This window comes from Euprymna scolopes, chromosome 23 (genome assembly GCF_053919585.1).
Source record: "Euprymna scolopes isolate OS-2025 chromosome 23, ASM5391958v1, whole genome shotgun sequence".
NCBI classification, from domain to species: domain Eukaryota; kingdom Metazoa; phylum Mollusca; class Cephalopoda; order Sepiida; family Sepiolidae; genus Euprymna; species Euprymna scolopes.
The window spans coordinates 67,008,489-67,031,099 of NC_136504.1; the positions used below are offsets into that span (position 1 = coordinate 67,008,489).

General features: G+C 33.2%; 1 protein-coding gene across 1 annotated transcript in view; it reads right to left on the reverse strand.

The window, feature by feature from the left end:
• LOC145245967 (uncharacterized) overlaps positions 1–22,611 on the reverse strand; it is a 163,415-nt gene that overhangs the window by 33,754 nt on the left and 107,050 nt on the right. The window contains exons 8-10 of the mRNA XM_080107747.1: positions 9,295–9,394; positions 7,018–7,110; positions 5,459–5,639 (exon numbers count right to left, since the gene is read on the reverse strand). Of these exons, the coding sequence (XP_079963873.1) occupies positions 5,459–5,639; positions 7,018–7,110; positions 9,295–9,394 (374 nt within the window). The remainder of the gene's footprint in view (positions 1–5,458; positions 5,640–7,017; positions 7,111–9,294; positions 9,395–22,611) is intronic.

The following is a 22,611-nucleotide window of genomic DNA, read 5'->3' on the forward strand; positions in this document are numbered from 1 at the left end:
TTATTATCGATTTCCAATTTTAAAAGAATTAACAGATGGTCTTCTGGGAAAAGTTTAAGCCTGTTACATTAGCTCTATAACCTCAATTTTAGTGAGCTAAAACGCTGTCCTTTAAAAAGTTTTTCAATTAAAAAAAAAAAAAAAAAAATGGTTAAATTTATGAATTAAAATTTTTTCAATGGGTACTCACATACATATCCATAGTAAAATTAATCCCCCATACTTTTCCCTTTTGTCTTTAGTAAACATCAAAGGTTTAAAATATTTATCTTTCTCTTTGTTAAAATGCCCCACAGAATATCAAATCTGTTGTGTACGCAGTGTGATGTGTCAAATCCCAGAATAACAGTCATCAGCAAACAAATATCGAATGATTCCAACAAATATGCCATTTCAATTTTAGAGATTGCACTTCCTAATTCGATTAGTGTTTGCAATCACCATCAACAAAGCTCAGGGACAAGTTTTACATTCGTGTGACTTACATCTACACACTGATTTTTTTTTTTTAAACATAGGAATCACCACTTATTAAGGCCCAGAAGTCACTCGAGGATAAGGGTTAAAGAGTGTACAGTAAGTGACACAGCTCATCAAGAACATGTTTACGTTGGATTTGAAGACAACCATATTGTAGTCAGTTGGAAACCGGTCAAACGGAAGACAGTTCCACAAGCGTGCAGTTCTAAGAAAGAAACTTTGTTCATGGAATCTACATTTAGGTTTAGGCACAGATAAAGAGTGGGGGAAATTATTGATCTAGACGAGTGTTTCTCGTAAAGTTTAACAAGAGGGGACCATAGATTGGAGCTCAGACGGGCACTTGCCATGAAAATAATGATAAAGCAGAGACAGACTCGCAACATCTCTTCTGTGAGAAAGAGGTTGCAGGGAAGAAAAAGGGTATCCCCTACTAGGCTACAAAGTCTATTTTGAACTCTATCAAGGCAGGATACGTCCTTTTTAGCAGTTCCTGCTCAGATGTGACAGCAATACTCCGTCCTTGGACGTACCTGGCTCTTATATAGGTAGAGAATTGCATCAGCAGATAAATATCTCCTGAATCGATAGAAGAATCCCATCATTTTGTCAGTGACCTTGGCAATGGAATTGATGTAGGTGTTATCATTTCAGATCAAGAGTAAAGGTGAAGCCCAGAAGCTTGTCAAAACAAGAAGCCTCCCTAAGATGAGAGCCATTCATTTCAATTGATGCCAGATGGGGATAAGAGCATTGATGATGGAAAGATAAAAGCTTAGTTTTATGCATTAAAAGTAACCAGCCACCTCTTTCCTCATTGTACCATGTGCTCAAAATCAGAGGAGAGAGAATCAGAGAGAATTTGGTCGTTTACGGTCTTTGATGTGCTACCATAGATGGTAGTGTCATTAGCATAAATGTCTACGAATGATGTAAGGATGTGATTTGGAAGATCATTAATGTAGATCAGGAAAAGAGTTGGGCCCAGGATGGACCTCTGAGGGACTCCAGCATTAATACTGTGAGCTTCTGATTTCTGCCCATCAACTACTACTCTTATGAACCTATCAGAGAGAAATGATTTAATAATTAAGATTTACTGTAGCTGGAGATCTTGTGAAGTAAACCTTTATGCCACACCCTATCAAAGGCCTTTGATGTCAAGTGCAATTGTCCTAGAAAGGAAACCTCCGTCGTGAGATTCGCTAATCCTATGAGATATAACTGTAAGCACATCTGCTGTAGATCTAGCAGAAAAAAAAAACATATTGCCTATCACTAAGATTATTTTTGCTGAGATGGTTGACTACTTCTCTATTTAACACAGATTCCAGCAACTTACTTATGACGCACAGGAGATTTATTGGCCTGTACTGAGAGGGAAATAACTGATCACTAGAATTCTTAAATACAGGGCATACTGATGAGATTTTCCAGAGTAATGGGAAGCAATTCTCCCAAAGACAATGCTAAAACAGCTTTGTAAGTATGGGCACTAGTTCTCGAAGTTTTGTGAGCACTATAATTGGAAAGCTGTCAGGGCATCAAGGTTTTTGATTAGCTTGGCAACATCACGTACAGATATTTGTATGTCGCATAGCGTGTTTTCTGATACAGTAGGAAATATTGAGCGTTAGCGGCTTTGGTCGCAAAGGGTAGAATTAGCTACAAAGTTCTTGGCACAGAGTTTGGCTTTGTCTGATGCTGACGAGATTACCTCAGGTCCATTGATGATGGTTGGGATAGAGCACACGCTTCTGTTTAGGATTCTGTTTACTATTTGTCAAAACTGGTGGGAACCAAGCTTCTGCTTAGCTACTTTGAACTTTACGGATTGAGCATACAACTCTCTTGCGTTCTTTATTACTTTTTTACAGTGGTTGCTGGCAGTCCTGAAAGCGGCTTTATCACATTGGAAGCAATGGAAAAAGTGATTTCTGTGTGCAATGGCAGCAGCACATCCTGGAGAGAATCATGGCTGGCTGTTAGGTTTTTGCTGGAACTTTTTAGAGGGTATGAAAAGGTCTATACCTACAATTAACCATTCTGTCAGGTCTGATACTGTAGAGGACACATCCTTTTTAAACATGGAATGCAGAGATAGATGTGACATAAATGCACAGAAGCTATCCCAGTCAGCCATAGAGTATTTATATACTGTACGATGGAGAGGTACGTCATTTCATTTTATCTTAACTGATACAAGTGGTTGGAAGATCCCAGTGGAGAAAGAACGGAAGCTGAACATAGCTAGCTCAGGGCAAGTTGTGAGAAAAAGGTTTAGGAGACTTGCACACTGCCCGTCAGTGTTGGGCACATGGGTGGGTTCGTGAACAATCTGAGTAAGATTATAAGCAATAGAGAAATCGTGACAGAACCTCCCCTCATCATCGGTCTTGTTCGAGTGGGTTAACCATTCCACATTGTGAACACTGAAGTCTCACATACGTGAATGTTAGCTGTTGTGCGGGCGATAGAGTGCAAATATAAATGCAGCAGTGTGAGCAACCCGGAAGCACATATAGGGTAAGTTAGGATCTTCTCTGGAGATGTCCTTACTACATGGAAAGCCATCTTTAATGTAGGCACATATTCCATGCCCATGGTGGTCTTGGGGGTCAGATTTGGAGGTTAACTAAGAGTATCCTTTAATTACGAACTCATCTAGGGAAATAGTCTGTTCAATGCCAGTTTTGCTGAGGGATAATAGGTCTGTTCTAGTCTCCTGTAATTGGGTTTCAACCTCTGGATGTTAGAACATACACCCCTGATGTTGGAAAAGGAGACATAGACAATTATACGTTGCATGTTCTACAGTTGGCAAACCAGATAATTTCTATATCTGCACATAAAATGGAACACCTAAAAATATGTATCCACAAGTATTGAAAAATTAAGCATATAAGAAACATGCATTTTCTCTTTTTTGCTGGGTGCAGCAAAAAAGACATTTTTTTTTAACTATATTTTATTATTATGGAATCCTTTAGTTGTTAAAATAATAATTGCACATAACTGTTTTCAAACGATAACTAATTTTAAGATGTTTTTTCTTTAAAATTATTGGATATAAATAGCTTCCAAAATGTTAAACATTTTAATAAATAAGAATTTATTAAGAATTTTAAAACTGGTTTAAATGATTATTTTGAAGGGTCACTAAATAATTAATTATTTTTTCTTTTATTATTAATAAAAAACATTACTTTAATAAAACGTTGGTTAAGTTGGCTAATGTACATTCTAACTTCCAGTGTCTGCTACTGGAAGCAGTGACAAATCAAATCAGTTCCTTCACTTTTATTGTTCTTCAGTATTTTTGTTGTGAAGCAATTTATTAAAAAAAATAAAAAAATATATAAGAAAAGGATATTACTGAAAAGTATACAATAAAAATTAACAAAATTATACAGATAAAAATAACACAATTTGTCTTTATTTTCACTTTTAGTAAAAAAATTTTAATAGTTTTTTTTTTATTTGAAATTTTGGTACTTGTACAGTTTAGTCAAGACATTAAAAAATGAAAATATCAAAAAAAATTTCAATTGTATGTATCCGTTATAGAACGAAGTTCTCCGGAAAAAAATTTCACTTAATTTAATCAAGTAGTTTTTTTGTTTTTTTTTACAGCGGAAAAACACGTTTTTATGAGAGAGAGCGTTGAAGGCAGCCATCTTGGATTAAAAAAAAAAATTTGTTTGAATTTTAGAAATACCAAAGGAAGATAACTCCAGTTAAAGCGCTGACACCCCTTCCCATCTTTAATACTAGCTTTTTTTTTCCTAAAAATCAAACATTTTGCTCGGTATCATAACAAATTGTTTTTTCGCTGTAAAATAAAAACTACTTGATGAAATTAAGTGAAATTTTTTTCCGGAGAACTTTGTTCCATAACCGATAGATACAATTGAAACTTTTTTCGATATTTTCATTTTTTAATGTCTTGACTGTACAAGTAACGAAATTTTATAAGAAATATGTTTATGAAATTATAAAAAGATTTTTTTTTTAATTAAAAAAATCTTTTTTATTTGAATTTATATAATAAATATATGTTTATGAAAGTATGAAAATAAAATATATGAAATCAAAATAAATTAAATTATTGAAATCAAAATAACAAAATTTTAAACATCATAAAAAAAAAATCCTATCAATACCTAATATTCTCAAAATAGTTGGCTTGGATTCTTGGGCGTCGGAGAAATACTTGCAGATAACTATTGATATTTGCATCGTTAGTCCCTCTCATATCCCTGAATTTAACTTGGGGCAAGCCCAACAATACCTATCAACACATCTTTTTGCCCTTTCTGCATTGAATGTTCATTCTCCTTTGTGATGAGGACACTTTCAACAGATTTGTTTGTTGGTGATTAAGCTACATTGCATTATACTAAACATGTTCAAAGTTTTGTCTAATAAGTCTTTCATTACTGTTTTGGTGATGCACAATTTCATAGCTGGCATTATTTTAAACTAAATAGTTCATTACTAAGATTTTAAAAGGTTTTCAATAATTCTAAAAAAGAAAACAAGTTCAATAATTCTTAATTAAAATAAAAAATTTTTCAATGATTATGAAATAACAAAAGAAAAATCAGAAAATGTAATAAACAAGCCAAGCAGGCGGGATCCCCTTTCACGAGTGAAAAATTTACTTTTACCATGGCTAATGTTGATGCACAATTTTTTAAAAATCCAAGGCGCAGTAATTGACAAAATGAAACGAACGAACGAACAGAAGTGAATTACTAGGCCAATCCCTCCTTTGTTGGGAGAGCCAAAAAAGTACATTCACAGGGAAGATATAAATATGAAAGAAAAAAAAAAGTGAAGGAATGGATTTGGCTTGCCAATGCTTCTGGTAGCGCTACACCAGAAGTTAGGAAGTACGTTAACTTACTATAACCAAAAAGTTAAAATGCTGGAAGTTTAAAAACCAATTAAAATGTTGAAATTTTTTAAAACAAACCTCTTTGGCCTTTTTCTTTATTTCTTTCTTGGGTTTCTCTTTCTTAGCTGAGGCCTTTTCTTTTTTTGGAGGTGATTTTTCTTCCTCTTCCTCATTATTTTCCTCTTCCTTTTGCTCCTCCCGCTCCCTCATCATTTCTTCTGTAGCCTTTTGAATACGCTCTTCCTCCTCCTGCTTTTTTCTATGGAATAAATTAAAAGAAATTAAAATTGAAATGTTTTTTTGTTTTTTTTAATTGAAAAAAGTGAACATAAAAATAAATAAATTTTCAAAATTTAGGATACAGATTATAGTTATAATGCAAAAAAGGCATGCATACACACACTTTTCAACTATCTGCCAATAACAATCTTGCCTCAGCTGTGATTGTACAATCAAAACTAATTCGTAGCAAGTAGCATGTAGATCTATGAGAAAGTGAGGATCATGCCATATGCTCACAAGATAGAATCTTATTTTTGTGCAATGATGAGAATTCACTTATGCAAATGAGCATTCTTTTGGAAGGATGAATTCTCATTGAAATGAAAAATGAGGAACTTTCCTCCTCAAGAGATTGTCTCTAGTCACGTCAGCTGAACAATGTTGAGTGTTCAGTGAGAGAAAGAGAGAAAAGATTGGCACTGTTTGTGTTAGGTTATCACGATTCATGTGTTTTTGAGAATATTTAATACATTCAAGAATCGGACTTAGGATATTTTTTCTGTGCGCATTTTCAGCTTTCACTATGACAGATTTAGTCTGCAACAAGCAGAACAGATCAGAACACTAAATGAAAATATAGATCTGCTTTTCCTGTTATGCCAACTTATCAATAGAGAGGTGAATATTTGTGCAAAGAAATCATTTAATCTCGTTAAAGGTGTGTATATTCCAATAGCATTTCTTCACTGCAAAAGATTAAAATTGGTTTAACATGGAGAGACCTAGCACAACCAGTGCTTTTCCTAAGCTAGAGAAGCTTCACTTCTTAAAAAAAAATTGTAACACTAGAAAGACAAATCTTCCAAATGTCATAGATCATTTATTTGTGTGTGCGTGTGTATATTCTTTTGAAATTTTAAGAATTGAATGTTATATTTTTCTGCATTACATTAAAAAATATAAATTTTTTATTTCTTAATTCATTTCCGACCAGTATATGATTGCTGTAGATCATAACAAATGGCCCATGGCTGTCTGGAATGTTCATTGTATATGCCGATTAGTACTAATCCTAGGCTTGCAAGGACAGTAGTACTAGATTTTAGATAGCCACCTAGTACATTTTAACACCATAGAAGTAGTTTAGTAGAAGCCAAAAAGACATTGAAGAGTATTTTTCTATTCCCCAGTAAAGAAGCTCAAACAACTTTTACATAGACCCATAAACATCTTTGTTATTGTTTTGCCTGTGCTATAGTAACTTTATTTTACATAAATATTCAGAGTTGATACCCATTTAATTTAATAAGAGTTAATAGATGAAATGTCACATTTTGTAAAATTTAAAAATTAATTTGTGCGATCATTCATGTTGAAAGTTTAAAAGTCAATAATTAAATGTAAAAAATTTAAACCTTTCTTCATCAAGCTTCACCAGCCTTTCAATCTCCTTTTTTCTTTCTTCATCACGTTTCTTCCAACTGCTCACAAGATCTTCTGAACCATCACTGTTAAAATATTAAAAAAAAAAAAAAAAAAAATTATGTTTATGTGATAATTATACCAAAAATTTATAGTTAACGTTATGTATCTTTACTTTGTAATTATTAGTCCTGCGTCTAATATATAAAATCAGTCTTTTTACTGTTTTTTGTCATTGATAATTTTCTTCATATAAAATCAATATTTGATTCTGGTTTATCAGTTTTTATCATGGTTATTCAAGTATATTGTGAAGAAGAATAAAATGTAATCCGATTTAAAGCCTTTCAGAAAATACTTTGTCTAGGTAAGAATTATTTTTAAATGGCTGCCATGTTAATGTGTTTACTGGAAACAGTGAGACATTATTTGCTTCACACTGCAACGTTAGACATGAAATCAGTTTATAGCTCTCCTGGGAAGAGTGGGTGGGAAATCTAGCTCCTCTATGGGGTTAATTTGCAAAGTTACAAAAATAACTGCAATTAGAATTATCCGTATTTCCTGATAAGGGTGCCTACAATACCAGTGTCAAAATAATCCGTATTTCCTGATAAGGGTGCCTACAATACCAGTGTCAAAATAATAAGTAATAGAAAGAAATGGAAATTAAAAATTATAGTGAAAATTCAAATTTTGTGACCCGACAAAAGAGTTGAATGATTTATTTGAATATAAATCTAGTGATTATTAATTACCATTTAGCATACTCTGCTCAGATAATTTTTCAGAATAGAAAAATATGAAACATTATAAGTTAATGTTATATTCATATTTTAGCTGTCATTGTCATATTTTAGCTGTTTTGTTTTTAAAAATTAAATGAATCACAATACAAGTTTAAGAAATGCAGTTTGTTTGTTTTTTAACCGAGTAAAATATTTCAATATCTCCACTTTTATTAAAAATTATCAAATGCATACTAATAAGTTATTATAAACTATAAGAAATGAAAAAACATAACTTAGCCTAAAAAACAAATGTAATAGTTAAAAATGTTTATAAGAAAGAATATGGTTTTCAAAAATTGATCTTACAAAATAAATGCAAAGCAAACATGTAAGTAAATTTTCTAATCATGCTTTGGAGAAGAAATATTTGTAAACAGTTTAAAAATGAAACAATTAACAAAGATGGTATCCTTACAATATTCTTAGATATAAAGTGTGTGCATATATAATTTATTTTTACACCATTTATTGGTGATACATGATGCTTGATTTGACAATGAACTTTTAAAATTTCCAGGGATATTCTATATTTTTGCATCTGTTCCTATATTATTGACTAGCAGGGAGTACCCGGCATTGCCCGGGTGTTTGGTGGTGTGTGTGGCTTTGGGTAAATCAAAACTCCGGAGGTCAAATAGAAGTAGCAGTTTGTTTACCCAACTTTGACTGTTTTTTTCTCCCAAGATGTTGGGGAGGGGAAAACCAGCTCCCATCGTCCAGATTGAATAGCAACTGTTTGATATAAGGAGTTTGGCCCCACATTGATCAAAGCTGATTACTTCTGGAGGTTTCCCGGTGCGATGCCGAGAACGCACCGTTTGAATTTAGTTTCACTTTATTTATACTAAAAAGCAGGACAAACAGGTGACACAGCAAAATAGCGCGAATCTCATAAAAGTCAACGTAAATTAATCTAGAGGCGACCCGCGTTCATAAATCCTAGATATTATTATCTAGGGGGTATATAAATAGTTCTAAGCGATCGTACCCCCCCCCCCGGGACCGTGTGCGAAAAAAGCCTTTGCGAGACATATACGAAATGGTCACACACATTTTGCCTTTTATATATATATATATATATATATATATATATATATATATATATATATGATAGATTATTTATGAATTATAAACCCAATAATGCATTATTAGTAGTATTTACTATTGGCAGTATTAAAAGTTGAATTTTCTGTTGAGAATAAAGATGCATCCATCTGAAAAGTATTCTTGGTTGGATTTAAGTATTTTTTGAAAAGATGAATACAAATTACATTTTATTATTTTGAATAACATGGTAGCACAATCCATAAAAACTGGCTAGTCAAAATGAAATATAGATATTGTATCAGGAAATTTATGGATAAAAAATTGAGAAATAGACAAACTTTAAAAATTGTTTATTAATATTAATCATCATTAATTTATGTTGCAAATTACGACCAATAATAATTTATTTCAGAAGATAAATAAGAAGCATACCTATCACTAGATGAGGAAAGGCTGTCTGCACTGACTTTCACAGGAGCTTTGCTTTGCCGCCGGCCACCTCGAGCAGCACCAGCGGAACGCCGAGTAGTACCTAAAGATATGAATGTTATAAAAAAATGTTAAAGTAATATTTAAGATAAAAAAGAATTTGTTCTTAATTGTAAAAATATATTAAAAAAAAAAAATTAACTTTTGTTCTTTTAGATTTAGTAGATTTTGAATCAGTTTCTTCAAAAGAGGAGTAATATTTTTACTATAATGCCGTGAAGTTTAATTAGATAACACATGTTCATGACATACAGTGTTCAAGACAAAGTTGATAATTATTTGCAAAAGAAGACAAGTCATATCTTGACCAATAATTATTCTCAAAGTAAGAATGCATTTCTAAGATAATATTTTATAGAATACAGTTCAATAAAAAAAAAAAGCTGTCCTAAACCACACAACCTGAACTCATAGTTTCAGTGTCATTCGAACCCAGGGTAATCAAAACAACGAAAAAAAAAAAAAAAAAAAAAACACAAAAAAACTAACGTAAGTCAAACGAACGATGTTAAATGTAAAAATCGAAAAAACAAAAACAAAAAAGAAAACGGAAAAACGAACGTAAAAAAAAACCATGTGAAAAATGGCTTAAATAAGCCTGTTTCGATATTAAAATTAAAAAGATCGGTGGGTACCCGGGTGTTTTTGGGTGTGTGTGGTCAGTCGGGGGGGTGTTAATGAAAACCTAAGAATAAGCAAAGTAAAAAAAAAAAAAAAAAAAACAGAAAAACGGACATTATGTGAAAAATGGCTTAAATAAAACTGGTTCAATATTTAAATTTAAAAAATCGAAAAAAAAAAAAAGAAAAAAAAGACATCTCACACCACGATTCGAACCCAGAACGTTTAGATAATGAACCAACGCTCTAACCAACTGAGCTAATGCGACGTACATGAAATTTAGTCAGTTCTTCAACTATTTAAACTAAATCAGATCATGACATTATCTGACGCATGCGTACAACCAGTCGTCGTCATGAGAGGACGGTTTTACTTGAGTAAATCAAAACTCCCGGGGATGGGGGGGGGATGTTTCAGTAGGTAAGTATGAGGATCGAACCCGAACCGTTGAGGCAAAGTTGGAAATTAAAGTGTGAAAAAAAAAAAAAAGAGTGCGACTACCCGGTGTTGCTCGGGACCGTATAAACAATGAGAAAATTGAAGCTGATTTTGAACCTATTTGTTATTTTTCGGATAGAGCATTTTTAATGTCTATGTATCATTAGCTTTTTCGAGCAAAAGAATATTTTACCTACCCTAGGACGGGTATTACCCGTATCATATAATTGTAACTTATCTAGGATAAATAATTTATACCATATATATGAAATAATGTTTCCTTTGCGGGGATGGATAATATACAACACATATTTAAAATAATTTTACCTACCCTTGGACGGGTAATTAAAAAAACATACATAATACAATTTCATATACTATCGACAGGTATTGTACAACATGTTAAATAATTTCTCTTACCACCAAGGCTACCATAATTTTAAGAAAGCTGAAAATTTTTTTAGAAAGATCATTAGACTTTCCAAATTAGTACATAAATACATCATCTTGGTTAAGAATTAGGCAACCATTGTTTCATCATAAATTTCAATATTACTGGGTTTTTTCCTTTGTCACTATCAGCACTAAAATTGTAAGAAAAATTATGACATTTTCTAACAATGTCTCACTAGGATTTTCAAATTAATGCATAAACGCATTGATACAGTTAGTGATTAGACAACCCTTGCTTCATTATCAAATTTCACATTATTGTGTTTGATTTTAATTCCCCACTACCGACACCAAATGTTTTTTGAAAAATACTTCATTTTCTGAAGATTACTCAGTAGGTTTTACAAACAAATACACAAATTTGTCAAGTTTAGAGATTAGGCAACCCTTGCTTCACTACAAAATTCCACATTACTGTGTTCTATTTCTCCCGAATACCGATGCCATATTTTAAAGTGAAATGACATCATTTCTGGAACATAACTGAGCAGGTTTTCCTAGTAAGTATAGAAATGCATTGACACGGATTTTGATTAGGCAATTTTATGCATTGACACGGATTTTGATTAGGCAATTTTATGCATTGACACGAATTTCAATATTAATGTAGTTATTCCCTCCCACATACCAACAGCATAATAGTAGCAATACACATGAAAAAATTGAAATAGCTTGAAATATTTCAATATTGGTATGCATAGAAAGAGCTTGATGAGCTAAGAAAGAATCTTTTTAAATTTTTTAAATCTGATTAAAATTAAGGAAGTTATGGCTATTTTTGTGCCTCACACGTTTGGATATTTTTCCCTCTTTAAGACCATATGCGTTTCGTCACATTTTTTACACTACTTTTTCAGTAAAAATGTCATATCTTTGTTAAAACACAAGACTAAGAAATGAAATTTACCATATAAGTGTATTTTTGTACAAGGAATCAGAATATGCAACTGAAAATCTCCCAAAGTTTATGGTTTCCAAATAATCTGCAGTAAATGTGCATAAATATGCAGCAATTCCTTAAAAATGCCATGTATCCATAAACAGAAAAGAAGTTGGAGAACTCAAAGTTGAATTGTAATGTGCTTTATGTACAAAAAACTTAAATCTAAACATAAGACCATTTAAAAATGAATATATTGCAATATTTCTTTGGTATTATTGTAGATTAACACCTTCTGTTTAACCCCACTCAACTCCTTCTGACCACCCCTCCAAAATGTGATTCTACCTTTTTAGGAAATTATGTATAAAATGCCATGAAAAACTTTAATGAAAGATAAACAAATTATTTTAGAATTGAATGTAAAATAATTTCCTATTACAGGTCATTCTAGCATTTTAGGGCAGTTAACTGTTTTTTTTTTTCTATGGGAAAATATGCATGCTTTTTTTTTTTTTTTTTTTTTAAGATGATTATGTGTAGTTTTAAGAGGGTTTCTATGCAATGAGAATATGGGGAGGGTTGCCATTCGGACTTTGAATTAATTGTAGGGCTAAGGAAAATTATGTGTGAACATACTGAAAACTTGACAGAGACAAAGCTAACAAAAACAATATTAGAGGGGGGAGCGGTTAGTTTCATAAAAATTTAATGTAAAATAATTCATCATTTCCTGGCCGTTCTAGCATTTTAGGACAGTTAACCAATTTATTTTTATGTGTATTTTTCTTTAAGGAAGGATCTATTTTTTGTTTGTTTGTTTTAGATGCTTGTATGTGGCTTACAGAGGTATTTTGTTGGGGGGGGGGGGGGCTTGCCACTCGAACTTAGTGTTATTGTTAGGGTTAAAGAGTGTTTTAGGAGGAGACTTGCCACACATAATTTATATTAGAGGTGAAGTTAAGAGAGCTTTTTTTCAAAAAGAGCGTTCAAAAATTTGTTGATTTCTATTTTCGAGGTTGAAGGTGTTAATTCCATAGGCCGTTTATACTACGCTGGAGCAGGTTGTAAAAATATCTTTCGCTTAATAAGTAGAAAAAAAAATAACGAAATAAAAAGCTTCCTAATTGTAGTTTGATGTGTTTTCGAACTGCTTTTAAAATTTCAAGAATATTGATATAGATTTTGAGGGTTTGTATTACTATACACATAGATTCGAAAAAGTTGTCAAAAAAACAAATATATAACAAATAAATGTTATCAAAAGCAAGTTACTTTTCTACCTAACTGGATAATTTTTTAGTCTTTTTATTTAATGTAACATGTTTATTCAGCTTGAAAACAGTGTTTACCGATGTTTTGGAAAATTTAAAATGGCGCCCGCCCGACTCTCTTGAAACGGTAAGTTTGGGGAAAAGAGTTAAAAATAAAAAAGTAGACAAAATACTGCTAGAAACTCGCTCAATATATGTTACCGTGACATAGGCTGACATATATTCGGTGAGTTTTTAACAGTATTTTGTATAGTTTTTTTTTTATTTTTAACTCCTTTTCTCAAACTTACCGTGTCAAAGAGAGTCGGGCCGGGCGCCATTTTTAATTTTCCACGGTAAACACTGTATTTTTTTCGAGCTGAATAAACATGTTACATTGAATAAAAACACAAAAAATATATCCAGTTTGGTAGAAAAGTAACTTATCTTGCCTTTGATAACATTTATTTGTTATATATTTGTTTTTTGACAACTTTTTCGAATCTATGTATAAACGAGATTTTGATACTTATTTTGATTTTGAAAAAAAAAAACATTTGTGGCTGTTCGCAGTAAAACATTGTTTTAATTCGCTGTTCAAAACTAATTTAAAGAATAAAAGTGCATGCAAGCTATATATCTACAAAAGTTTTTGTTTTTTTAACCATGTTTTTAAATTTGACGAGATTTGTGAGAAATTGCAACAGATTTATAATGCCGAATTGGTTAGGATTGTTGTTATTATATAGTCTGAAAACCGAATAGTTCTAAACTAATGTTATTCTGATAACAAAATAGCTCTAATTAAACATAAGAACATTTATATTCATATTTTCATGTTTTTCTTAATTCGTTCTTGAATAAAAATTAAAGAACGCGTGTTTGTTTACAACTGTGCTATCGCTGATTCTACAGGCTGGAGCTGCTGCTGCTGCTGCTTAAACTTCATTTGACCAAATTCGATTAAAAAGAAACAATTTTTTTTTTCGGGTAGGTCCTTTTAAATTATCAATTACCGCGGTCCTACTCAACATAAAACAATACTTTTAATTGATAAAGATAGTAAAAAGATTGATTTACTTACTACTGGGTGTCCGAAGAATTTTTTTTTCAAAATGTTCAATACTCGTCATATTAAAATCTTATTTTTAACACGACAAAAAAAGAAATGGTCAAAAATATTTCGGACACTTGACAGTATTAAGATTAACACCTCTTCTAATTGGTTCCCAAATTTCATGACGAAATTCTTCATACAATCACGGTACGGACCTTTAGAAAACAGGGGGGGTCATTACAAAACCTTACCGAAAACGCCATTTTATGACGTTCACATTTTTATCACTTTATTTGGTTAAAACTCTTAAAATATATAATGTACATTCATATTTATTAATTCATTTGAAAGTATATTCATTTCCGAACAAAACAGTAGTAATTTGAAGACTTGAAGTGCTTTGGTTTAAAAAATATGGCTATTTTAGTAGAACTACCTTGAAATCTGTGATTATCCAAAGCGTTTTTTCGTCCGTGTGTATTACTAATAATAGTAAGAGAAATTATGTCTTTTCCGGAATATGATTCCATAGATATTCTATATTTTTGGAATATGACATTGTGGGACATTGCTTTGTAACCGCAAAACGGACATTACTCTCTCTATAACAACCCCAAAAGAGAACTCAAGAGCTTGTTTAAAATTAACATAATCATGCTTCTTTCTCCTCCCCACCACAGCCATAACATAATTCCCGGATAACATTAAAAATTCAAAAAATATGGATCACCCCTACAGAAATTGGTCTAGTAATCTTTCATAGAAAACCAACAATATATATGAATTAATCTAATTTTGAGATCGTAAACAGTTTCAGCCATATCCAGAATCGACTTCACAAATAAAGTAATTTTGAGATTGAAAATTGTTTAAGACATTTCCAGGAAAAACTTTCTACCACCCTCATATAATCCAAGCGACGCTGCGTATTCTGCTAGTATATATATATATATATATATATATATATATATATATACGACCAAAACAATGTTGTTTAACTTTGGTGATCTACATAAAGCATTTGATATTCCCAAGTAGTCACCCATCTGATAATGATCATACTCCATGTTGCTTAACTTTAGGTATATACATAAATTACTTTATATTCCCAAGTAGTCATCCATTTGATAATGACCAAGAACACGTTGCTTAACTTTACTGATCTACATAAAGCATTTGGTATTCCCAAGTAGTCACCCATCTGATAATGACCAGACTCCATGTTGTTTAACTTTGTTGAGGTACATAAAGCCTTTGGTGTTCCAAGTAGTCACCCATCTGATAATGACCAGTCTACATTTTGCTGAACTTTGGTGATCTACATAAAGCATTTATTATTCCCCAGTAGTCACCCATCTGATAATGACCAGACTGTATGTTGTTTAACTTTGCTGATCTACATAAAGCATTTATTATTCCTCAGTAGTCACCCATCTGATAATGACCAGACTCCATGTTGCATAACTTTAGTGATATACATAAATTATTTAATATTCCCAAGTAGTCACCCATCTGTAATGACCAAGAAAATGTTGCTTTACTTTGGTGATCTACATAAAACATTTAGTATTTCCAAGTAGTCACCCATTTGTTAATGACCAAGATAATGTTGCTTAACTTTAGAGATCTATACAAAGCATTTGTTATTCCAAAGTAGTCACCCATCTGATAATGACCAGACTCCATGCTGCTTAACTTTGGTAATCTACATAAAGCATTTTGTATTCCCAAGTAGTTACTCATCTGATATTGACCAAGCTAAATTTTGCTTAACTTAAGTGATATACGTAAAGCATTTGGTATTCCCAAGTAGTCACCCATCTGATAATGACCAAGAACATGTTGCTCAACTTTGGTGATCTACATCAGGCATTTTGTATTTGCAAGTAGTCACCCATCTGATAATGACACAGGCAATGTTGCTTGACTTTGGTGACCTACATGAAGCATTTGGTATTCCCAAAGAACTTTGCAGCTAATTCTACACTATGCGACGAAGGCCATCAACTCCCCATATTTCCTCCTATAACACAGAACAAGCTAGGTAACATACAAATATCCGTGCATGAGGTCGCCAAGCTAATAAAGAACCTAGATTCAGTAAAGCAACTGGCCCTGATGGCATCCCAATTATAGTGTTAAAAAAGCTTCAACCAGAACTTGCTCCCATACTTACGAAACTATTTAAGCGCTGCCTTAAGAAGTGCTTTCCGACTCCCTGGAAGACCTCATCAGTTTGCCCTGTATTTAAGAATTCAGGTGATAAGTCATCTCCCTCTCAGTACAGACCAATAAGTCTCCTGTGTGTTATGAGTAAGTTGCTGGAATCCATATTAAATAGAGAAATAGTCAACCACCTCAGCAGGAATAACCTTCTTAGTGACACACAATATGGTTTCCGCTCTGCAAGATCTACCGCAGATGTGCTGACGGTTATATCCCACAGGATTAGTGAATCTCTTGACAAAGGCTTCCTTTCTAGGGCAATTTCTCTTGACATATCAAAGGCCTTCGACAAGGTATGGCATAAGGGTCTACTTCACAAGATTTCCAGCTACGGTATAACTGGAAATGTTTTCTCAATCATTAAATCATTTCTCTCCGATAGACTCATAAGAGTAGTGGTAGATGGACAAAAATCGGAGGCCTGCAATATAAATGCTGGAGTCCCTCAGGGGTCAATCCTGGGCCCAACTCTCTTCCTGATCTACATCAATGACCTCCCTAAACACATACTTAAATCATTCGTTGACATCTATGCTGATGACACGACCATCTACGGCAACACATCAAAGGCTGTAAATGACAAAGTTCTCTGATTCTCTCTCCTCTGATCTTGAGCGCGTGGTTCAGTGGGGGAAGATGTGGCTGGTTACCTTTAATGCATCCAAAACCAAACTCCTATCCTTACATCATCAACGCTCTGATCCCCAGCTGGCATCAATTGTGATGGATGGCTCTCGTCTGGGTGAGGCCCCGTGTTTTGACAAGCTTCTGGGTTTGACCTTTACTCCTGATCTGAAATGGAACACGTACATCAAGTCTGTTGCCAAGGTCGCTGGAAAGATGGTGGGATCCTTCTACCGCTCCAGAAGATATCTCACTACTGATCCAATTCTCTATCTATATAAAAGCCAAGTACGTCCAAGGATGGAATACTGTTGCCATATCTGGGCAAGAGCTGCTAAAAACAGCCTATCCTGCCTTGACAGAGTACAAAATAGACTTTATCTGTGCCTAAATCAAAATGCGGATTCCATGAATAAAGCTTCTTTCTTAGAACTGCACGCCTGTGGAACTCTGTTCCGTCTGCCTGCTTCCCTCCGGACTACAACTTGGATGTCTTCAAGTCCAATGTTAACAAATTCCTAATGAACCGCCCCCTTAATTAAACACTTCATCAAATCTCCACACTAACGCAATGTACTTGCAATAACCCTTATCCCTGAGTGGCTTCCAGGCCTTGATAAGTGGTGATCACCGTGTAAAAAAAAAAGTAACCCATCTTCAAAATTGTCAAATTGAACCTGTAGTGTAGAAGCACCTTCAAAATTGTCGAGTCAGACCTATACTACACAAGCACTTTCACAATATCAAATCAGCCTATACTGCACAAGTACTTTTCAAAATTGTCCAATCGGATCTATACTGCACAAGCATTTTCAAAATTGTCAAATCGGACTTATACTGCATAAGCAACTTTAAAATTTTTCAAATCGGACCTATACTGCACAAGCACCTTCGATATTGTCAAATCGGACCTATACAGCACAAGCATCTTCAAAATTGTCATGCGGACCTATACTTCACCTATGCCATACAATCCCGGGCGACGTATGGTATTCTGCTAGTACATATCCACCTATGTCATACAATCCCAGGCGACGCAGGCGTTTCTGCTACTACATATACACCTACATCATTCAATCCGGGGCTATGCCAGATATTTTGCTAGTACATATATCCACCTATGTAATGCAATCCCGGGCGATGCTGGGTATTTGGCTAGTACATATATCAACCAAATTTTTTCAATGCTACTGCTATGTCATACAATCCCGGGCGACGCTGGGTATTCTGCTAGTACATATACACCAATTTTATCCAATCCTGGGCTACGTCGGGTGTTCTGCTAGTACAGCTATGTAATACAATCCTGGGCGACGCCGGGTATTAGGCTAGTACCTATATCAACCGATCTTATCCGATCCCAGGCAACACTGGGTATTCTGCTAGGAAACATTCAATATATTTCCACCTACGTCGGGTAATCTGCTAGTACATAATACTTTTATATGAATTCCTTAAAACCCTTCCTCCTTAACTGAAGATTATATAAAAAACATAACCTCCCAATACTAAGAATGGCTTTCTAAATTTTTTTATTTAAGAATTTGGAATCAGCAGTTTAGCGATGTGTGATGTTTGGAATAAATATATAATACGCATCTTTTTTTTACTTGGTCTTTTGACTAAGATCAAAGTGCAGTATCTGTTCTTAGAATTCAAGCGGTTTCATCTTTCGCCCCCCCCTCCCCACTTTGCATGTCAAGCTTTAGAGAAACAAACGTCACTCGAAAATAAGGATGGCCTTCTAAATAATGTTTTTAGTTCAGATGTGATTTTTGGAATATGACATCTTGTCTCAATGTAGTAATCGATAAATATAAATTATGCATCTTTTTATAATAGAAGATAATGCTCGGTAGAAAATTAAGCTGTATAAGACGGTTACTTGGTTTTTTGGCTAAGATCAAAGTGTAGTAACTTTCTTAGAATTCAAGCAGTCTCATCTTTCACCCCCACCCCCACTAAGAAAATAAAGAGGAGGCCATGCTTTGCATGTCAAGCTTTAGAGAAACAAACGTCACTCGAAAATAAGGATGGCCTTCTAAATAATAATGATTTTAGTTCAGACGTGATTTTTGGAATATGAAAACAAACGTTACTCGAAAATAAGGAGGATTTATGCCTGGTATGTGATCAAATCCATTCACTCACATTTTCGTATATGTAATGTATACATTTTAAAACATAGTAAAACAAATCTCGTTTCCTGTCTAGACATCTCTCTCTCTCTGTTTGTGTGTCTCTCTCTCTTTGTCTTCCTTACTCTAAAGAGAAATAGTGTTACTAAAAAAGAAAATGGCGTTTGGCTGTTTTTTTGTAAAAACATTGATCGTTAATATTTTTTTAAGCATATTTTTTTGTTTTTACTTTACATTTTCGGCTTTTTTTTTTTGTTTAACTATCGTATCTAACTATTTTTAACCTGCTAATAACTTTGGTAACGTTTTCATAATGTGAAAGTTAATATTTTAAATTGTATGATAGTCGCCTTTTTATTGATAACAACCTCTTATTATATGAAATGTTTTTATATACAGACCGCCATTACAGCTTGGTGACGTCAAGGTCACGTGACATGACTCAGCGTTTATTAAATTACGTATAAATATCGTTAAAATGTCACTTTTGAGGAATATTCTCTATGAAACTACTCTGTGAACTTTTGACATACAAACTTGAAACTTGATATATAGGGGATTTGGACCGGAGAAACAAATTCAATTTGGTCTTTAACCAGTAAAAATGACTGCTAACGAGTTGAAATTGAAAAAAAAATTTGATATAGTGTTCTTGAATGCATATGTGAATGTACATTTATAGATTAAACAATTTATTTATAAAATTTTTTTTATGCTTATAGATTTAGGTCAGACGGTAACAATTAAGGCTGGAGCACTGCATGTTTTGGTTTCAATTTTAGCTGATGACACCAGTCATTTCATTTTTATTTACTTTTGAAATCACTAATATATATATTGCATACAATATAATAATCAACAGAGAATTGACTATAATAATAAAAATGAAATCTGTATAAATTAAAATATTGTATTTAAACATATTTTAAGACCCCTTTCTTAAAATAAATCCATCTCTATATTAAAAATCAATCTTGTGACGAGAAACCAAACAACTGTTTTCTTATGTTTGGTTGGAAACATGTTTGGTGTCGATCAAAAGGTCGATCTTTTGTTTTGCTTATTTTATAGCGCTCATAAAATTGATTCAAACTATTTCTTTGAAGTGCTATTGTAGACTTATACGAAGGTGATCAACAGTAACTCATTCTTTTTACTAACTGTAAGAAACTTTTTCAACCACCGATTATCATGGTTAATAATACCATGCTCGAAGATTCAACATCATTCTCAGCCTAACATTCACAGTAGGGATGTACTGATTAGCAGATTGGCTGATTACTCATTAATCAGCCTTTGATAATCAGCCGATTACCGATTAATAGGTTTTGCAATGCCGATTTATTAGCAAATTTTGTTGTCATGAATGATATTAATTAAATTATATTGTAAATGAAGATAAGTTAACTCCTTTTTGCTTGCTAGTGAAAATTTTGTGGAGAGACATGCATTGTCTACAACATATCAAATAGCAGACATGACACATTGTTAACATGTAGACTTTTCTGCTGAATTTGAGGTAAATAGATGTAAGCATATCGAAAATTTTCCTTCTTTCTCTTCCCATCAAATTAACAAGTTTTTACTTTAAATCATTTGTCAAAGAAAATTATTACTTCATCTTGCAGTTTTCATGTTGAGGAATTGTACAGTAAATTGTGATCATGTGCGAACTTAAAATAAAGCATTTTTCAGTTATACTCTTGTTCGTCATTTTTTAACTTTTGCTACCGTTATATATATTTTTATTTTTCTGGTTTAGATAATGTATATTTTATTTAGATAAATTACTAATTAAATATCAGACATAATTTAAATAAGCAAAAAGTTTATTAAACCTTCAACCATGATGGCAACCAGTTTTTGCTGGAGGTATTTAGATGTCAGTCTCAAGAATAAAAATACAGCTCTCTGCAAGTTATGTTAAACCATCACATCAAACGGTGACAAATCAGCAAAAACTTTTATGATTACTATGTTAAACCATTTTAGAAAGGTTCATCCAAAAGAAGCAAAAGTTGCAGGTAAGAAAAGGAAGCACTATGAATATTCAGACAGACATTCCAGGAACAAGTGGCAGCCACTACGAGCCTCCAGCGAAACACCAAACTACTATAGGTTCAATATTGCCCAAGAAGAAAGTTTGAGGTATTAATGATCACAGGTCAAAACAGATTCATTATCTGCTAAGAGAAATGACTGCTGTTGATATTCAACCATATTCACTGCAAAATAATTTGATATATTTACAAAAGTAAAACAAAAATTCAATTGTCTCTTGTTGAAATTAACAGCATTTCATGGACTATAGACATTTTGACAGCTACAACAGATAGTGCTCTTGTAATGTATGCTGTTGATAATACAATTCCTACCTTAACTTACCAATAGGGACCTGTTCAAAAAAACTTTTCCTGTTACGGAGTCCATTTGAAGAATCACCAAAGAAGCAAGTCACAGAACTTCAACCATATCGATAATACCTACAAGTTTAGTTTTGAAATTATTTCTTTCAAAAGCTGTCCAATCTATTTCTGATATTTTAGACTTTAGTGGAATCCTTACCACTGTTGAACAATTCAATGAATCAATGGAAACAAGATTTTCATCCTATCTAAATGATAAAAACTTGCGTGCATCTACTTTTCGAGATCCAAGATTCAAATTTCAAAAGAATGACGTGGAAAATGCTATTAGGAATTGGATTCTACATCTACTTACTACTGATGATAATGAAGCAGAATCAGCAGGACACAAGGTGTCTTCAATAAGTTTCCAGACTTTTTTGTACAGGCATTTAAAATTGTCATAGACTCTTGAAAATTCTGTATGTTATTGCTATACATCTTATAGATAATTGAGCAATTTTTATGATTTCAAGTTCAAATGAACAGCTAAAGCAGGAATTAGAATACACCCTATTAAAACCTGATTGTCACAGCTTTCAAAAATGCAATCTGCGCATGAGGATAATTTAGAAGAATGATATGTTATAAAATTCCATTTTAAACTTGGAGGGGGAAAAAAAAATGCCAGAAACATATGAAATGCTTCAGAGAGCTTTTGGACCATCTTGTATGAATTGAGCATTGGTGTTGGAGTAAAGGGAGAACACCAGAGTTGAAAGGCCAAATAAAAAATTTCATGGATAAGGACTATTGTGTGTCTATAGACAATAAGTGTATAGTTTTCTGTCAGTGTGGGAACTGTACACACAATTATTCATGACGAACTGAAGATGCAGAAGATTTGCATGAAGTTTGTCTCAAGGGTACTCAGAGTAGATCAGAAAGAAAGATGTCGTCATGACAGTAGGTTGAGCATGACAGATGGTTGAGCTGATCGATTCAGATCCCGCAGTTCTTGATGCTCTGATGACCCATGATAAAAGCTAGCTTTACTACTATGACCCAGAGACCAAGGGACAGAGTTCCCATTGAAAGCATGCTGGCTCTCCCAGATCCAAGAGAGAGAGTAAATCCACCCAGAAACTTATGATCCTTTTTTTGACAGCACAAGCATGATCTTTAGGCACAGAGTTTACACTGAACAGACAGTCAACAAGGAATA